The 18,117-nt window shown below is 43.5% G+C and overlaps 1 protein-coding gene across 5 annotated transcripts in view; it reads right to left on the bottom strand.

Annotated features, from left to right (window-relative positions):
* Slc22a15 (solute carrier family 22 member 15) overlaps window positions 1–17,357 on the bottom strand; it is a 64,891-nt gene extending 47,534 nt beyond the window's left edge. The window contains exons 1-2 of one of the 5 annotated variants that reach the window (XR_009594793.1): window positions 16,732–17,357; window positions 2,985–3,197 (exon numbers count right to left, since the gene is read on the bottom strand). Coding sequence is in view for 3 of the 5 variants with exons in the window: in XM_060392970.1 (XP_060248953.1) it covers window positions 2,985–3,197; window positions 16,732–16,818 (300 nt within the window). In the remaining 2 variants the exon portion in view is untranslated. Of the gene's footprint in view, window positions 1–2,984; window positions 3,198–16,521; window positions 16,644–16,731 lie in introns of those variants that run through there. The other 4 variants (XR_009594792.1, XM_060392970.1, XM_060392969.1 and 1 more) reach the window with 4 other exon arrangements.
* Window positions 17,358–18,117: the final 760 nt, after the last annotated feature.

The following is an 18,117-nucleotide window of genomic DNA, read 5'->3' as shown; positions in this document are numbered from 1 at the left end:
CTGCTTCAGCCACGACGAGCCTCGGTGAACTTTGGGTGGGCTTACCCGAGCTGCAGCTGTTCTCACTTGGGATCTGAGGGGACCAAGCCAACGGCTTGTGATTGGTGAAGCTAGAAACCATCCTGCAAAAAGTTGTACCTGGTAGCAATGCCAGTAGACTCAAATGCAGGCTAAAGGCAACTCCTGACAAAAAATTCCTCAGATATTTCATACAGACAAAATTATTCTAAAACTTCCGTATAAATGGAAAAGAATCAAAATAATACAATTTGGAAAAGAATCAAGCAAGAAGAATCAATCCAAACCATCCCAATTTCATTAGAAGCTGTAATACTACACTCCTAGGCCAGCCGGCAGAGAATTGAGTTGAGTGAAAAAAAAATCACAAAAGTCTCCAGATTCTGGTTTTTATACTATTCTTCAAGTGACAACATCATAGTTTAGGAGAAAGTATCTGTAGTGAGAAGGAACTAGGAAAGGGTGAGCCATGGGAGGGAAGCAAAACCGCTCTAACAGGCCAGCACGAGAATCCCGGGCTGAGAGGCAGCCACGGCAATGTCAGCATCTTACCTGAGGTACCATATGATGGTTGGGGAGATGATGATGTTGGAGAGACTGGGTAAAGGGTAATATGGGTCTTTTTCCTGTATTATTTCATGTGACTGCATGTAAATTTAGTCATTTTAAATTAAATATAGAACAGACACCCCACAAGTAAACAGGGGGATAACTTGGGTAGTAAAATAATTAAGGGCTGTAATAATCTATAAATCACTGAAGAGAGGTCTACACAGACACACTTTTGATAGATATAGAGACCAAATATACAGACACGGGGACAAAGGAAAAGATTCCAGTGTATAGAAGGAAGCAAGCCCCAGGCCTCTTGTGTGGAGGGTGTGCTGGATTAAGGAGTATTAACATCATCTTCAGTGGGCCACACAAGAATCGTGGGTGGCCACGAAGCTGCGGTGGAGATGTGGGAAACAGCAGTGACTGTAATCTGAGAGTCAGCCCCATAGACTTCTGATATCTTAAAAATGAAACAACAGTCACTGTATATGGAGTGGGAGGACTCAGATGATTCCCAGAAAACATGAAGTCATCACCAGTAAGACCCAACAAGACCAATATTCCAGCTTTTTCAAAGGGAGGAATACAGATTGTCCAAAAATAATGTCACAAAGAAAAGGAAGGTGAAAGGTCATAAGACACTGAACAGCTAAGGACAATAATTGTAATGGAGGATCCTGAATCCAATTTGATTTATTTAGAAGCGACAACAATCCTGTCATGAGCTCTATTAATCAAGTGACACAGCTGGATGTGGATGGAGCATGAATTCCACCTAGGTGTCAATCTGTTAAGTTGGTAACTGAGGGGTAGCTGATAATTCTAGATCTTATACTGATAGTCATAATTTTCCTTTTTGTGAGAGAATGTCTTTTTTTTTTTTTTCAAAAAATACTGAAGTACTTAGTGCGAAAACACTGGTGTGTACAATTTTAAAATGGCTGAAGAGCACAGACAGCGACGGTGCAGCAGAAGCAAGTATCAATAGACGAAACTGTAGGCTTTCACGGTTGGGCTCTTTTCTATCCCCATTCTTTAAATTAGTTAGTTTCATCACTCCCTCCTCTCCCCCAACTAAGAATTGAGCCAAGGGCCTCACAGATGATAGGCAAACATATTACTACTGAGCTAGATTCTTAGCTCTGTTAGCTTGAAGTTATGCACAAATAAGAGCCAGTCAAAAAGAACCTAAGAGATGAGAATCAGAGTCTGGATGCTGACTTTACGTTCTTTCCTGGAATCAGAATGAAGAGCACGGGCTTCCCGGGCAAATCTAGGTTCAAATACCAGCACTGTCTCACTCTCCCCATTTGTCAAATAAGGAGGACAGCCTACCTCCACCCCCACAGAACTACCCCGAATAAATAAGGGAACCTATAGAACATCACACATCTGGCCTATAGAAAACAATGATGCTACTTGTCTCTTCAGTAGGCAGTGGTGAACAGTTACCAATGTCGCTGCTGAGCCTCGGAGTACAAAGATGATCAAAGCATGATTTCTTAATGCTGCCCTCAGCAGACTGCCCTCAGCTGCTTCATCTCTGGCTGGCTCTGCAGCACCAGAGTCTCTTGGTCAGCAACTGCCCTCCAAAGGAGGGTTTCCCGCATACACTCAGGGTACCATCTGTACTTATCCTGCACAAGTTATCCTGTGTCTGCACTCAGCAGGGGGCGGAAACATGGCTCTGGGGGTTACACATTGGCCACTTTGCACTTTTTCACTTTACTCTGATAACGCGGATTTAATCCATGTTAAAAAGGACTCTGCATTAATGAAAGCCTCTGCCCTACAGACTATTAATGCAGATGCTGAGCCTGATGGGCAACTGTTGGGCAGAGTGAAGGGAATTTTATGTAAGAACTGGGAAACAGTAAGAGCTGGAGAGGACAGGGTCTCCACAAGGAGAGCAACAGAACCAGAAAATTTGAACACAGGGAACTTCCCAGAGACTCATACTCCAACCAAGGACTATTCATAGAGATAACCCAGAACCCCTGCACAGATGTAGCCCAGGGCAGTTCAGAGTCCAATTGGGTTACATAGTAATGTGAAGAGGGACTGCCTCTGACATAATCTGATTGGCCTGCTCTTTGATCACCTCCCCCTGGGGGGGAGCAGCCTTACCAGGCCATAGTAGAGGACAATGCAGCCACTTTTGATGTGAACTGATAGACTAAGATCAGAAAGGAGAGAAGAACCTCCCCTATCAGTGGACTTGGGGAGTGGCATGCATGCAGAGGGAGGAGGGAGGGTGGGATTGGGAGGGGAGGAGGGAGGGGCTTATGGGGGGATGCAGAATGAATAAAGTATAATTGATGAAAAATTTAAAAAAAAAGGACTCTGCAGTCAAAATAGCTGCTTTTGGAATTTATACTTATGTCACCTGGCTACTTTGGTGACCTACTTACCTCAGAGGCAATAGAGGTGAAGCTGCTGCTGAAATGCACATGCTTATGGATCTCACTGCCATTGGCAGTCAGAAGCCAGTCCCCAAACGCCTGGTCTTTGCCATCTGACTGGTTGCTGTGGCTCTGGTTAGGCAGAAGCTCGGCCATGTCCCAGTAGTACGATGGTGTAGCTCCAATGAGTGCAATGAGGATGGCTTCTGTGGCCACATAAAGCTGAAAGGAAATGCACAGAATCAAATGCTGCAGGCACGGGCGGCGCATGCACGGAAAACTTGGGGAGCCTGAAAACCTTGAACGGTATAGTGGCTGGGCTAGGGATGTGGCTCAGTTGGTAGCACTGTGTAAACCATGCATGGTGCAACACTTCCATAACCCCAGCACTCAGAAGGGCCCAAAGTCTAAGGTCATCCTCGCTTACACCCTGAGTTCAAGAGAGCTTGAAATAGATGATACCCTAACTCAAGAAGACAAAGAAGGAAAGGAAGAAGACGGGGGAAGGGGGCTAGTGGAAAGGGCAGGAGAGATGGCTCAGCAGCCAAGAGCACTGGTTCCTCTTCCAGAGGACCCAGGCTTCATTCTCAGAACCCATATGGTAAGTCATAACCATCCATAATTCCAGTTCCAGGGAGTCCTACGCCGTTTTGTGACATCCACGGGCACCAGGCATACATGCAGTACACATACATACATGCAGGCAAAATATGCACACACCACAAAGTAAAAATAAATAACTGAAGAAGAGGAGAAGGAGAAAGAAGACAGGGAGAGGGAGAGGAGAAGGAGGAGAGTTCTTGCTTTTGTGTTTTGTTTTGTTTTGTTTTAGCTACAAAAATGGACCACATCAAAAGCCAGGAAAAGAAAGAAAGAAAGAAAGAAAGAAAGAAAGAAAGAAAGAAAGGAAGGAAGGAAGGAAGGAAGGAAGGAAGGAAGGAAGGAAGGAAGGAAGGAAGGAAGGAAGGAAGGGAGAGAGAGAGAGAGAGAGAGCATCCCACAGTGGGAGAGGGTCATCAGCGGTCCAAGTGCAGGGCACTTTATGCTTCTTTGGACAGTTTTCCTTCCGCATGTGGGATGTGGCTCTGTGTGAGACTATGCAACAGTGGCAGCAAAGCCTATATCTCTGTATCTGGTTTTAAAAGACTAATATTCCAGTTATCTCCTTCTCAGCACAGTGTTTTCAGCTCAAATAATCTGTTACCGGGAGCCAGGAGGCCCTTGGCTTTGGACTCATGATCTAAACAAGACATTGTTTTAAAATGTGACACGCAACTCATAGGACATAACTGTCCACTAACGAAGAAAAATAAAGCACCAATTCATTCAAGAACTACTTATGCCATCTGCTGATTTCTCTAGGTCTGTGGCTTCTCACAGTTTGCGGGGTGCGGAGCCCTATCACACTTTATTGATGTGGACATCTGTTTGTGTTAGTTCTCATTGCTGGATGATTATTTCAGGGTTAGAGTTCACTAAGAAAATACATATATTCTCCTCTGGTTAAGAAAACCTTATTCTAAGGAAATAAGATGCTTATTAACTTTGAACTTGACCTTAAGACACAATGAAAGAGAGTCCAATTGTCTAAAAGATACAAAGCATGTGATTTTTATCAATGTGTGGCCATGAGCCCTGAAAGAGCTGTCAGGGCTGACTGAGGCACATGAAGACAGCAAGTCTGTCAGAAGATTCCCCTTCACTCCACCAAGAACTAAAGCTGGGGGTCTTTCCATACTGCTCTGTAGAGGAATGTTCAGCTAGGTAGACAAAAAGAAGAGCCAACAGCAGTCATTTTCAGTAGTAGACAACGGAATTAGTTATGGAAAGCGAAAAGGAGTCATGACATCTTGTGTATTGTATCAAAAGCTAATCCAAACTTGGGCTGTGATTTCTCCCCTCTTGGCAAGGCTGAGGGAGCAGAAGGCAGTCCCAATCTATTTTGAGTCAATGGGCTGTGGACCTTTTGGGAGAAAGGTGAAGCTACCATGGGTCTGTATGCTGTGAGAGTTATTATATGGTGCAAAGGAAAATACATTTCTAGGCTTGCATACTTCCTTGACTGTATTTGCATACTATTAAGTGCATTTTAGAAGAGGAGGCAATCAGCTTATAAAAATAAGAACCTTAATAATCACAAGAACAAATAGATTACACAGCTAGCAGTAACTATAATTACAAAGTCACTTTCATCCATTTAGTAGCTGCCCCTCTGATTACAATCTGCTGAAATTTAATTGATGGGTATAAAGAAATGAAAAACATGGACCAAGGGAATGCAGGAGATGACTCAAAGCACAGCCTTTCGCCAGGCGAAACAAACCAGCCATGCTCCCCCTCTAACTGTGGCCCCCCTACTCTGTGCATCCTGCTCCTTTCCCTGGAGGCATCGTCTCCTGTCAGCAATGCTGGCATGCTCTCGTTCTCCAAAAGTCAGCTTCATTTACCTGTTTCCTGCTTCCTCTCCAATGGCCTAGAAGTTCTGCTCATGCGTATTTGTTATGTCTGATTCATCTTTGGGGCTTCCAAAGTAAATAACCCAGGGTCTCCGCCCTCAAGGGGGTGAATAATGACCAGGAAGAACACTAGTGAAAATAGCACATATTTTTATAATGCTAGTCATGTGCTATTCTTAGTCTAGGTTTCTGCTGACTATATGTTAACACTTTTTTTTTTAATCAGGATTGTTCTAGGATAAGAATATTCCACATAAAAGAAGAAATGCTCAAAAGGGTCCTCTCATCTGAGGTGTACCTCATTACGAAGGACACAGTTCTTGGTAAATACTACAATTTGGGAAAAACAGTTCAAATTCTATTATCCTGCTTTATTCATAAAGAACGATGGAAAGCAGTTAATCAGCATTTATGTCTTAAGCAGCGTGAACTTGCTTCATTCCTAGCCCTCTGTAAGAAGAATAATCACTTTCCACCCTTCTCATCTCTGTCCGCCTCCTACCTCTCACAACATCTTCTCGGCCCCCTTCATGGACAAGCATGAAAGTGCATGCACACATACACACATACACATTCAAGGTCCTTAATACATGGGTTCCTCATTTCATGATACCCGAAAGGCTAAAAATATGCAGCTTCTCTATACAGTGCCAGCCCACGGTAGCTCCGTTTTGCTACTCATCAGGGAGACAGTCGGCAGGTAGCAACCATGCTGTGTAACAAACATTTACAAGTGGCCATGAGATTAAGTCAGAGATGTGAGGTTCAAAGTCCGAAGTTATATTCATGTCAGTCTTCCATAGCAGAGCCACATGCTGGGGTTACGTGGTCATAGAAAGTCAGAGAGGACAGAACCACCCACACAGAGCACAGGGGTGATTTTTCTTGGTTTGCCATTTTTGACTGTGATGCTTTCTCACAGTTCATATCCTACTCTGTCCCCCAGAAAACAAAGCACTCTCTCACTTTTAACTACCACTCTGACATTACCACATGTACCTTCATCCACACTTTTGTCTAATGAAATCACACCTATCAGCAAATGGTCTTTAAAGCCACAAAAAGAAACCACCGTCTATTCTCCTTCCGGGGGGGACTAACAACATCTCAGATAAATCATTCTCTCCTCTGGCTCTGGCTCCAGGGAAGAACAAGTGCCACAGATGGCTGGATTTCCCTTACAGCCCCCCCCCCCCATCACCACCCTAGTGTAATTACAATTACAAAATGACTCAAGGGTATTGAAAATTTAAGTTTCCGAAAGGGAAGGTTTCTAAAGTAATTTTGTAGCAACACCATTATGGGCTTTCATCGTAGGTCTCAGGGAACCATCACAACCCTGCACTGTGAAGTCATGGTTATGCCTGCTGTTTACTTTGTGAGCTGAAACAAGATACAGGGCAATTAAATACCATTCATGGTTTCCTGTAACAGCGAAGCCAAGATGAGAGTGGGGTCATTTCACTTTATGGACAAATCTTTTTCAGGGGAACATAAAGAACAAAAATCAAAGCTGATTTCATTGCTGTCATTACTATCAGTCTTTTGTGCACTTAGGACTCAGTTGTTTAACTGGTCAACTAGAAACACAGAAACAGTGTGAATGAGTCCCTAGTCATGAAAGCAAGACCACATGCCCAGTGTCTGAGGCAGAGAGCATTATTAGATATTGACTGAGTGACTTACTGATAAGGATGCATTTGAGGGGGTTAAAATGTGGAACTCACACATTCTAAATAACTGGTGTCTTTCTTCTCCACTCTAATCCAGCTCAGTCTCCTGAAACTCCTCAGCAAACTCTTCCAAAACATATTAACGGATGCAGGTTTTATATTTCTAAAACCCAGTTGCTAACTAGTCCACACACAAACTTCGTGCACTGGCCTGCTCACGCCCCAGGTATGACTTACTGTGTGCTGGGAGCACATATGGATCTTGAACCCGAGTCTGAAGCTCAGCTACAGCCACACCTCTCTAAACCTCACGTCTTCTTGCGGTACAACTGGATGTAATGGTATGTCTTTGCCTAATCCACACCCATCTAACTAGCCTCTCCCAGAGGGTTCGATGGGATACTTCCCTACTGAACAGCGAATTTGCACAGTACTATGAAAATAGTATACACGAGGGTTTCCCAAACTTTAATAGGCAGAGACTTCCTGGATCAGGGGTGCAAGACTGAGACTTTTTCTCACCAGTGCCAAAATATATTCTGTGTCACTTGTTTGCTCATTTGTTTGTTGTAATGTAGTGCATATATGTATCCATCTTTGTGAATGTATGTCACATGGTGTGTGTGTGTGTGCCTGTGTGTGTGTGTGTGAGTGGAGACCAGAAGAGGATGTGGGAACCCTCAAGCTGGTTATGGGTAGTTGTAAGCTGCCTGATATCAATGCTAGGAACCAAACTCATGTCCAGCATTTTTAGGAACATCACATGACTGAGTTTGGAAGAAATAGCTCTAGATTATTTTCAAGGAACCCTAAGAAGTGTGCTTTTAGGTCATGTTTTCTCCTTGTGCTTGAGAAAGGGAGTGTCAATCAACAGGCAAGAGGTGAAGCTCAGGAACAATGAAGTACCAAGCACCACAGTATGTGGTTCTAAACTGAAAACGAGAATCTGATAAGCAAGCTAAGGTATGGTCATATATAAAAGTCTTATGCTACAATTGTTAAAAAATAAAATTTTAACAACTGTGACTATTTTAACAGGCCCCTGACCTTAGCACAACTGGTGCCATGGTGAAGGCACCATTCTGACCTTAGAATCCAGCACATGGAACAAACAGGAACAAAGACCTAATCAATCAGAGACCTCGTCCATAGTTCCAAGATCCAGTGAAGTCCCTAAATGTACTAACCCTTGCTTTTCGGTTTCTGTAGTTTGGCTTCTTGTTAACTGTTCTTGCTAACCAAAGTGTGTCAACTAGGATACAATATTTATAAGTTATAAGACAAAGGACAGCGAGGCTTGGGGCTGCATAATTTGGGCAAGTTCCCTGTGCTGCTGATGGCCAGCAATTCAGACTTTCTATTGGGCTTTAAGAGTGGTGGACTTAACCCCTCCACACTAGCAAGGCATCAAATCATTGCCCAGAGATAAAAATCTAGTGAGAACATACATTTCTGAAAAAAAAAAAAATCTCTGTGCATATTTTAAAATTCTGGGAAGATTCACATCATGACATGACCATGTTAGACACTCCAAAGAACTGTTTATTTTGTTTGTTTTTTTCTACAATCTCTTTTTTCCTTTCCCTACAATCATCAAATACTATCTGTGGCATGCACACAGCTCTCAGTTTGTTTGAGCTTTGGTCAAAAAAAAAAAAAAAAAAAAAAGACAGAAGGTTACCAGTATATGTGCCTTTTACTTTGATTACCGATTGGTCATAAAAATAGATTTCAACTGTAGTGAGGACATAATTTAATGTTTTAAAAATCTCTATTGTCTATGAATTATGCCTATTATTACTGCTAAGAGTTGAGCAGTTTTAAGAAAACCTTCAAACTGAAATCCAAAAGGATAGTTATAAATACTTCTTAAATTAATTTGTTCAGTCTAGGATAGACTCATATTCATATGGGCCAGATAAAGTATTGAATGATAAAGACTAAAAACCCCTGTAAATTTGCAAAACAAACTTTCCTGCCCAGCCACCTCCAACGGCGTGGTGATGACTGAGGAGTCATTTGCGTAAGCTTACACAGCCATTTTTCAGCAGTGATAAGGACCAGAGTTCTTTCTGCTCTATTCAGATCATCTGCTTTCATATTTGTAATGACTTCTTTAGTGATTCTTTGGAAGGTGACAGCTGCTCTGTCAGGACACTGTCAAAGAGCTGTGGGGGGGGGCCTTGCCAGGCATGCTGTTGGGATCTAACTGCTGTGGAAACATCAGACTAGATGCTCTCCAAACCACACTCCACTTCTTGAGGTATTACAGACCCAAAGGAGCCCTTTATAGTGCCTGCAGCTTACAGTGCTTGTGTCTTTATAGCCACCCCAAGAAGAAAGTATCTAAAGGACTTGCAATTTTATCTGTGCTACACACATGGACAGTTCAAGGTGTTGGGTGATCTTTTTGTGCACTATGTAAAGATTGTCTTTGTATAATTCAAATGCTGATTTCTTCTTACAAGTTGGACTTTGGTGTTGCTAGTCTTTGGCTGTGTCATAATTTTCTAAACCCTCCCTCCAACATCTTCTGATTGGTTTTAATAAAGAGCTGAACATCCTAAAATGAAGGCAAGAGAGGAAAGCAGGACTTGTGGCAGAAATAGGAACTCTGGGAAAGAAAGAGGCAGGAGGATTCACCAGCCAGAGGTCGAGAAAGAAACAGGGCACCAGGAGTGAGAGACTGAGGAAAGGAAACAAGCCACATGGCAGAACATAGATTAATATAAAGGGGTTAATTTAAAATAAGAGCTAGTTGGGAACAAGCGGAAGCTATGGCCAAGCTTGAATAATAAATATAAAAGTCTCTGTGTCATTACTTGGGAGCTGGAGGTCCAAAGAAAGTCCCATTTTAATTGGTGCCCAACACAGGGCTAGAAATCCAAGCTCAGAGATTGAAACAAGGCCCTTGAAAACACTTCCCTAGCAGCTGCACACCTCAGAGCAGAGCGGCGGAGGTCAGCCATGTAACTCAGAAGGAGTACTGGCCCTTTAGAAGAAGGATTGGTCCTTTAAGAAGAATGGGAACCAGAGCCCAGAGTGTGACCCCTTTAAAAACCACCCCCCCCCAGGTGCAGCAAGGCTGGCTGCCAGAGCCTTGAGCGGCAGTTTGTGAGCAGCGTCATGCAAGGCAGGAAAGGGCTCATGCTGCAGCTCATGGGAACACACACCAGCCTGAGGAGCCTGCCGCCACACTGAGAGAGCACTTTCCCTGGAGCTTTGGTATGACTGAGAAATTCAAGTCCCCAAGACCTAGAGCCAAAATGTGTGCCTACAGCCAACACCCAGAGACAGAGTTTAGAGGACTGAGACACGGAGATAGGTATTGAGTTTGTAAGCAGTGAAAGAAAAACAAACAAAATTGTTTTAAAATGCACTTAGATGTTAAAGACAGTAAAGAAACTGAACATTGACAGCCATAGAAAGAAATACTGAGTTTCAATATAGAAGTAAAGTATACAAAGGAAGGCGAGAAAGAGAAACAATAAAGTCTCCAAAAGTGTGTGTGTGGGGGGAATAAAACGCTTTGTAAATGTGCAGATGTGGCATAATCTTCAAAGGAAGGGGAGAGCTAGAGAGGGTAAAAAGAAGAGAATATTTTCTATTTTTAAAAACACGGAAAAGACCACAGAGGCCGTTTTAACCCTGTATAATTTTCTTTTGATTATCAGCATATATTTTTGGTAATGATTTCAATTTTATATAGCCTCTTTAAGAAAGATCAGATTAAAGCAGACTTAGAGAAGGAGAACATTGAAAAATTAAGGGCTAGAGTGTAGGAGGCAAAAAAAAAAAAAAAAAAAAAAAAAAAAAAGACTGGAAAATCCTTGAATCAGAATAAAGAATCTTCAGAAGAATCCAATCTGGAACCTACAGCAATAGCAAGAAAGGTTGTTCCAAATGAGAGAAATCCACAAAGGCTTAAGGAAATTGCAAAATGGCAGCCTATAGAGATGCTAGATAAAAAAAGCTTCAGCTGTGAACCAACATAATCAGATTAGATATTATATTTATACTGTCAAGGATAAACTTACTAGATGAAGATCCATATGCTGAGTTAAAAATACAGATTCTGTCTAATGATGCCACCTTAGAGAACTGTGTTTTATTTTGTAGAGTTTGCAATTTTTAAATGTGAACCAGGTGTGGTGGCACATGCCTTTAATCCCAGCACTCAAAGAGGCAGAGACAGGTGGATTTCTGTGGGTTTGAGGCCAGCCTGGTCTACAAAGCGTGCCTAGGGCAGCCAAGGTTACACAGAGGAACCCTGTCTTGGAAAAAAGAATAAAAGAAAAATTTAAATATGTACATCTGTTAATACATCACACAATTAATACATATTAAAAATTTCAGTGGGCTTTTACCTTGAATTCTAAAAAGGATGATTCTGATATTGCACATTTATTAGAGGTGATGGCTAGAGATGTTTTTGCAGACTGAAGTTGATGATGCTCCAGACTATGTACACAGTAACAGACAACAATTTTTCAGACATTGTAGCATAGAAAATGTTACAGATATATCTTATAGCCCTACAGGACAAACAACTGTGAAGGGATATAACAGGACTCTAAAGAGAATGCTCATAGAGCAGAAGGGAGATATGAAATCTCCCAGAGATAGATTAAATATTGCTGTATTGACTTTAAAGTATTTTAATGTTAATGAGGCACGTAGCACAGCTGCTGAAAAAAATGTTGGAGTTTAAAAAGAACTGCTGAATTAGATCAGACTATAGATGTACTAACTTCAGAATGGAAGTCAAGAAATGTATTGCATTGGAGAAGAGGTTATGTCTGTGTTTCCACAAGAGAAGCAAAGCTATGGATTCCATCAAAGTTAATTAAGATTAGATTTGACCAGGAGAGACCTCCTAAAAAATCTTGGCTACAGACATGAAGGAAGAGGCCAGAAAGAACAACAGAACAGGTGACATATATGGGAACAGCTCTGAGACATGTCTGTGCATGGCCAATAAGTTGTGTTGGCTACAGAGTCCTCATGACTTATTTTTAGATACCATGCTTTCATACGACATGGATAGATGTTTATATTACATTGTGATTATGCAGTCCAAATGGAATTATAAACTTTGATGCCTTTAACCTTCTCAAACAAAGAATCATCTTTAGCTGATTTGTGCACACTGTACTTTCCACACGTGTTAATGCAGAAATGTATATGACCTTTAAAAGTTCGTGTGTTTTCAGAGCCGAAACATCAGACACCAATGAAGACAAGTAGCCCAGATGATCCAGCCTCACAGACAGCCTCAATAGCTATTTTCTCAAAACTCTACATCTACAACAACTTCAAAACAGCTAGCTAAGGTGGTTCAGCCTCATAGACTTTTCCAGCCAGGACTTCAGTTAAGTCCTACACTTTCCCATCACGCAGAGACTGGACAACAAATGATACAGCTAGTTTTCCCAGGACTTGGCCAATATCCCAGTTTTCTTAGGGCCTCCAAAAGGGGCTGTTACCCCCAGACAGACCCCATTCCCAAGAGGTGGGGTGGGTGTTTTTTGGTCATTTTGGGGGTGATAGATGTTTGCCATTGTTTAACGGGTATTGGTTGCTAACTTGTAAATGGTCTTGGTTAAGGAGAAAAAAAAGTAAAAGAGGTTAGATTCAGAGATTTCTTCTTTTTTTTTTCTTTCCTCTATCCTTCTTTCTCTTCTCCCTAGTGCTAGGAGAAAGGGGGAGAAGGGGTGAAAAGAAAAAAAGGGGGGATATAAGAATGATAGAATAAAGGGTAGATTAATGAATATACTTTTAGACTAGAAACCAACAAGCAGCTCAAATAGTTTACATTGGTACAAATTATTGTGTAGTGATACAAATTTAAGGTTTATTTTGTTACAACATACTATGTATATGTTTCAATTCTTATTTAAGGTCTTGTACTTATGCAACTCATTTAAAAATACAATGTGAGGCTCTAGTCCTTTTGAAAGCTACTATTACAAACTGTTTAGTATAATTAAGAAATGCAAGTTAGTAGTTGGTCAGTCAAACCTGAAGTCATGTTGGTTACTAGTTTAGCTAATTACAGAAATAAGCTTTAGCCTACTATAGGTATTTTCAAAGTTAAACAGAGAGTAAATAGCTGGAAACAAGCAATGTTTGGCTATTCAAATATACTGAGAGATATAGATGGTCTTCAAAACTTGAGAGATACGGCATTTAAAGATGTTTTAATAATAAAAGGCTTTTTGACAGTGAGACATGTCTGCTCCTACCAGCACTTCAATACTACTTCAAAGAACATCATGTACATTGAAGAATCTCCATATGGAGTTTGCTTCAAATGTGGCAAAGTTAGCCACTAGGCAAAAAACAAAACAAAACAAAAAACAAAACAAACAAAAAAACCTGTCCTTGCCTCTACTGCTGATAGCATGCTGTCCAAGCTGTGGACAAGCAGTCCACAAAGAAAGTCGACTGCCAAACTTTGTCAAGACAAGGTAGATAAGTCCTTCATAATTCCTGCTTCACAGAAAAAAAATCTGTCAGATATTCTGGGTGAGTAGGCTGAAGAGATGGATGCTCCAACATTGCAGAGGTATCATGGGTGTCTGTCCAGGAAGCTATCAGTCTCTGTCATTTCTACAGTTTTGGAAGATGCTTGCTCTGTACTTCCTTTTTACTTGGTTAATATTTGTCCTTCTCAGGTCTCTATTGGGGTTGAAGACTAGCTAGTTATAGTCTCACAATTAAGCTTAAGTAGTTTAGGATTTAAGAAAATGTTTTAATGTCTTAAAAGATGTTTTTAGGTTGACAAATGCAAATTATGAAAGCTAGAGATATAAAAGCTTAAATAGTGATTAAAAAGTGATTTAGGTACAGAACTTTGCATTCATCAAGATAAGATATATGATAGTATTTTCTCCAAGGTTGGCAAATACAAATGGACTGGACTTAATGAATGTAATTCTTACCTAATAGTTCTCATTGTATTTTATTAATGTTAGAGAAAGAGCCTTTTATTGGACTAAAAAGGGCAGGTGTTGGGCTGATATTTTTGTGCCCTGTGTAAAGAGTGTCCCTGTATTATTAAAACGCTAATTCCCATACTTGCAGAGATCCAATCACAGGCCAGATTTTGTTATTGTTACCCTTTGGCTGCATCATATTTTCTAAACACTCCTTCCAACTCCTTCTGACTGGTTGTTGTAAAGAACTGAACAGCCTACAGCAAAGGCGAGAGTTGGAAAGGCAGGACTTCCAGCAGAGATAGGAACTCTGGGGAAGAAAGAGGTAGGGGGTTATGGAGGTAAGAGGTATGAGGTTACAGAAACCAGCCAGATATGAAGAAAGAAACAGGGTGCCAGGACTGAGACCAAGGAAAGGTAACAAGCCACATGGCAGAACGTTGATTAATATAAAGGGGTTAATTTAAGATAAGAGCTAGTGGGGAACACGCCGAAGCTATGGCCAAGCATTAATAATAAATATAAAAAGTCTGTGTGTCATTCCTTGGGAGCTGGTGGTCCAGAGAAATGCCCTGCTTTAGCAAGGCCACCACTGTTCCTGTGAATATACTGAGGCAAGTACGGCTCAGGGGCCTGCCTGAGTAAGCTGGCATAAGCAATAGCCCAAAGCCCCCAGTTCATCATAACCCTCTGGAGGCCTGTGATGGCTATCCATCACTGTCAACTTGACTACCTCTGGAATGAACTAAAACCCAAATGGCTGGGTACACAGGTGAAAGATTTTTTCCCCTTAATTAAATCATTTGAAGTGGGAAGAGCCTCTTTAAATCCAGATCTTTGAGGTGGGAAGATACATCTTTAATCTGGGCCACACCTTCTATTGGCAGCCTATATAAAGAACATGAAAGAAGGAAGTTTTTTCTTCTTTGTCTGCTTGTTCTCGTTCTTGCTTGGCAAGTCCATTCCTTCAGCGGCACTAGGGCCTATTTCTTTGAGATTCTGATGACCAGCTAAGACATCCAGCTTCATGGGCTGGATAACTACTGATTCTTGGACCTTTTTGTTGGTAGAGAGCCATTGTTGGACTAGGCTGAACCACAGCCTGTAAGTCATAAATCATATATATATTTCTATAAGTTCTGTTTCTCAAGGCTCAATCAAGCTCTAAGTTCAGGAGCAGCATTAAACTTAATCCAACTCACAGAGAACCCTGGTGACTGGTCATTAAGTTTTGGAATCTGAAGTAGTAGGAATCATCAACAGCAAAACTCTTACTATATACACACAGGTTCTCCCGACGGCTGAACCCCCTACGTAGGAAAAGGGTCTCTTCATGGCTGAAGCCTGTATTGCTGTGGGCTGGGCTTAGACTATGATGCAGTGAGGTCTTCAATATGCAGTGAGGTCATCACTTGTTTCTAGCAGAGACCTCAGGAGAACCAGCTCTCATTTCAGATACATATTACATCATAAATCAGTCTTCATGTGGAACTCCCATGGAGGAAGGGACATGGTGACAGACACAGCCCACACCTACAAGATAAACAGTCATTCACTGCCAATAGCACCCTATAACCTGGCAAATGCTGACTATATGTCAACCAAAGGTTTGTGAGCAGAAAAGATCTGAAGAGATTATCCAGAGTGGGGGGTATATACTTTGGTTTCCTGGTTAGACAAAATATTACCAAAGAAACCAATATGCATGAAGATCAGACATTGCAGTTACAACTCTGTTTCTCTGCATTAACTAATTTTTATTCTTCTAAGAGAAGGATTTCCATGTGTCATCACTGGAACCATTTTTCTGGCTAGTGGTAAAATCAACTGAACTTTTGAAGATTTTAATGGGAAAAGAGTGTCCAGCCAGTGTTTCCCTTAGAGTAATACCATCACACTTTAACCACTGGCTGAGCTGTCAGCCCGCTTCATCACACCCCACTTCACCCCAGGAGTGCAACCCTCTGGGCAGGGAGCTAGCTTCACCTTCCGGCCCTGGTGGTAAGGATCAAATCCTGAGCCTTGAACACGCTAGGGCCTTACCACTGACCTGTGTCCAGAGACTCTCTTAAGGGGCTCAGGCTGGCTTTGAAATTTACCTGAAAAGAGGGGCCGTCTGTCTCCTGACTCAGTTTCCAATAGTGCCATGATTACTAGAGCAAACTTCTAAAGCCCCCTAGAATCCAGTTTCGGGTTGAGGTGTGCGAATGGGTTCTGAACCACGCACACTATACAGATGGTATCATTTCCCAATGCCATCAGCCCAACGCCGGCCTCAGAGCTGAACAACCCAACAGAACTTTAAACGGGAGAGAAATAAACCCCATGCGTGGACAGCTCCCTTCCCAGGAAGTCCCCTTGAGCTTAGAGAGAGGGCTGGAAGGAGGCCTCGCCAGATCCAACCTATGGTGGGCGGGTTATCTGCGACGTCTCTTGCACAGCGAGGTGGTGGAGCCACGGGTTGGGGATAGCAGCTCACTTTCATTTTTTTGCAGCGGATCCCAGGTAATGGTCTTCATCCCTTAACCAGCTCCGGTGCTGAAGCGTCAGTGCCCCGCTCCCCGGGGTGACAGCCAGGGTGAGCTCCGCGGCTGGCCCGCCACCGCGCGGCGCCCGACGCTGCCGCTCCACACCTAGGGCCGAGCCGAGCGCGCCCCGCGGGGCGGCGGGGAGCCGGGGGGAGACTCACCTGCAGCAGCACGGCCAGCAGGAAGCACAAGTACATCTGGTAGAGGCCCATCTCGCCGACCGCCTGGAACGCCTCCTCCACCTCCATGGCGGGCTCGCGCCTGAGCGCCGGGGACCCGGCAGGGAGGGGGCCGAGCAGCTGGAGACGGGGACCGAGCGCTGGGCGGGGCCCGAGGGCCGGACGAGGCCCAGGCCCAGGCCCAGGCGGGACCCCGCTGCCCACCGAGTCCCCCGGGCGCGGCGGGGATGCGCGTCCGCTCGCTCGGGCGCGGCCTCCCCGCTTCCTGTCAGAAGTGACAGGGATTTTTTTATTTTTTTATTTTTGGCGAGCGGTTGGCTGGCGCGCGCGGAAGGGAAGGAGGAAGTGGGTGCGGCGCGGGAGGCCACGGAGGCTCGCGGGAGGGGCCGGGAGCTCCACGCCCGGGTCCCTCGGGGTTCGCCCCTTCGCACCAAGCGGTGGGATGCGGAGGACGCTCGGCGCTCCAGAGCCCTCGGAGGACGGGCCCGGAAGCATCGGTCCCCCCTCCCCGGGTTAGGTACACGGCCAGATGCAAGCCCCGCGCCACGGCATACCCGCTTGCAGAGGTGCCCACAAGGCCCACGGACAGGACACGGGGCACATCTTGGCTGCGGGCTGGAGAGGTGTGGCCACTAGTGTTAGTCTCCTCAAGCCCCCCCGCTCCTGATCCTCTTTTGTTTTGAATAGTTGCTCACTCGTCCAAGTATCTAGTTTGGATACTGGATCGTGTCCAAAGTGGGTCGGGACCACTTTTGGGGGGTGAAAGACCCTTTCACACACATCCTGAATATCAGATATTTACATTACATCGTAACAGTAGCAAAGTTACAGCTATGAAGTAGCAATAAAAATAATTTTATGGTTGAGGCTCACCCCAACAAGAGGGACTTGTCTAAAGGGTCACAGCCTTGGGAAGGTTGAGAACCACTCATCGGAACCGTCTCTCAGCTTGCCTTTGTTTTCTGTTGGTGTGATAAAATACCATGGCAGAAGCAGTAAGGTGTGTGTGTGTGGGGGGGGGTATTTGGCTCACATTTCCACTTACAGTCCATCGTTGCTAGGAAGTCAAGGCTCCAGGAACTTGGACAGATAGCAACATGACATTCACAGTCTAGAGCAGAGGGGTGAATATGTGCTCGCCAGTGACCCGCTAGCTCCCTCCTTTTCTTTCATTCAGTCCGGGGTCCAACCCATGAAATGCCCTTATCTGTATTCAAAGGGGGCCTTCCTAACTCAACCCAGTTAAGAAAAAATTCCTTTAGAAGCATGTCCAGGGCCAACCTAATCTAGACTATTCCTCATTGAGACTCCCTTCCCGGTTGAGGCTAGGTTTTGATAATTAAAACTAACCACCTCCCAAATATAATG

The sequence above is a fragment of the Meriones unguiculatus genome, chromosome 10, assembly GCF_030254825.1.
Source record: "Meriones unguiculatus strain TT.TT164.6M chromosome 10, Bangor_MerUng_6.1, whole genome shotgun sequence".
NCBI lineage: Eukaryota > Metazoa > Chordata > Mammalia > Rodentia > Muridae > Meriones > Meriones unguiculatus.
This window is presented reverse-complemented; position numbering and strand designations above follow the sequence as displayed.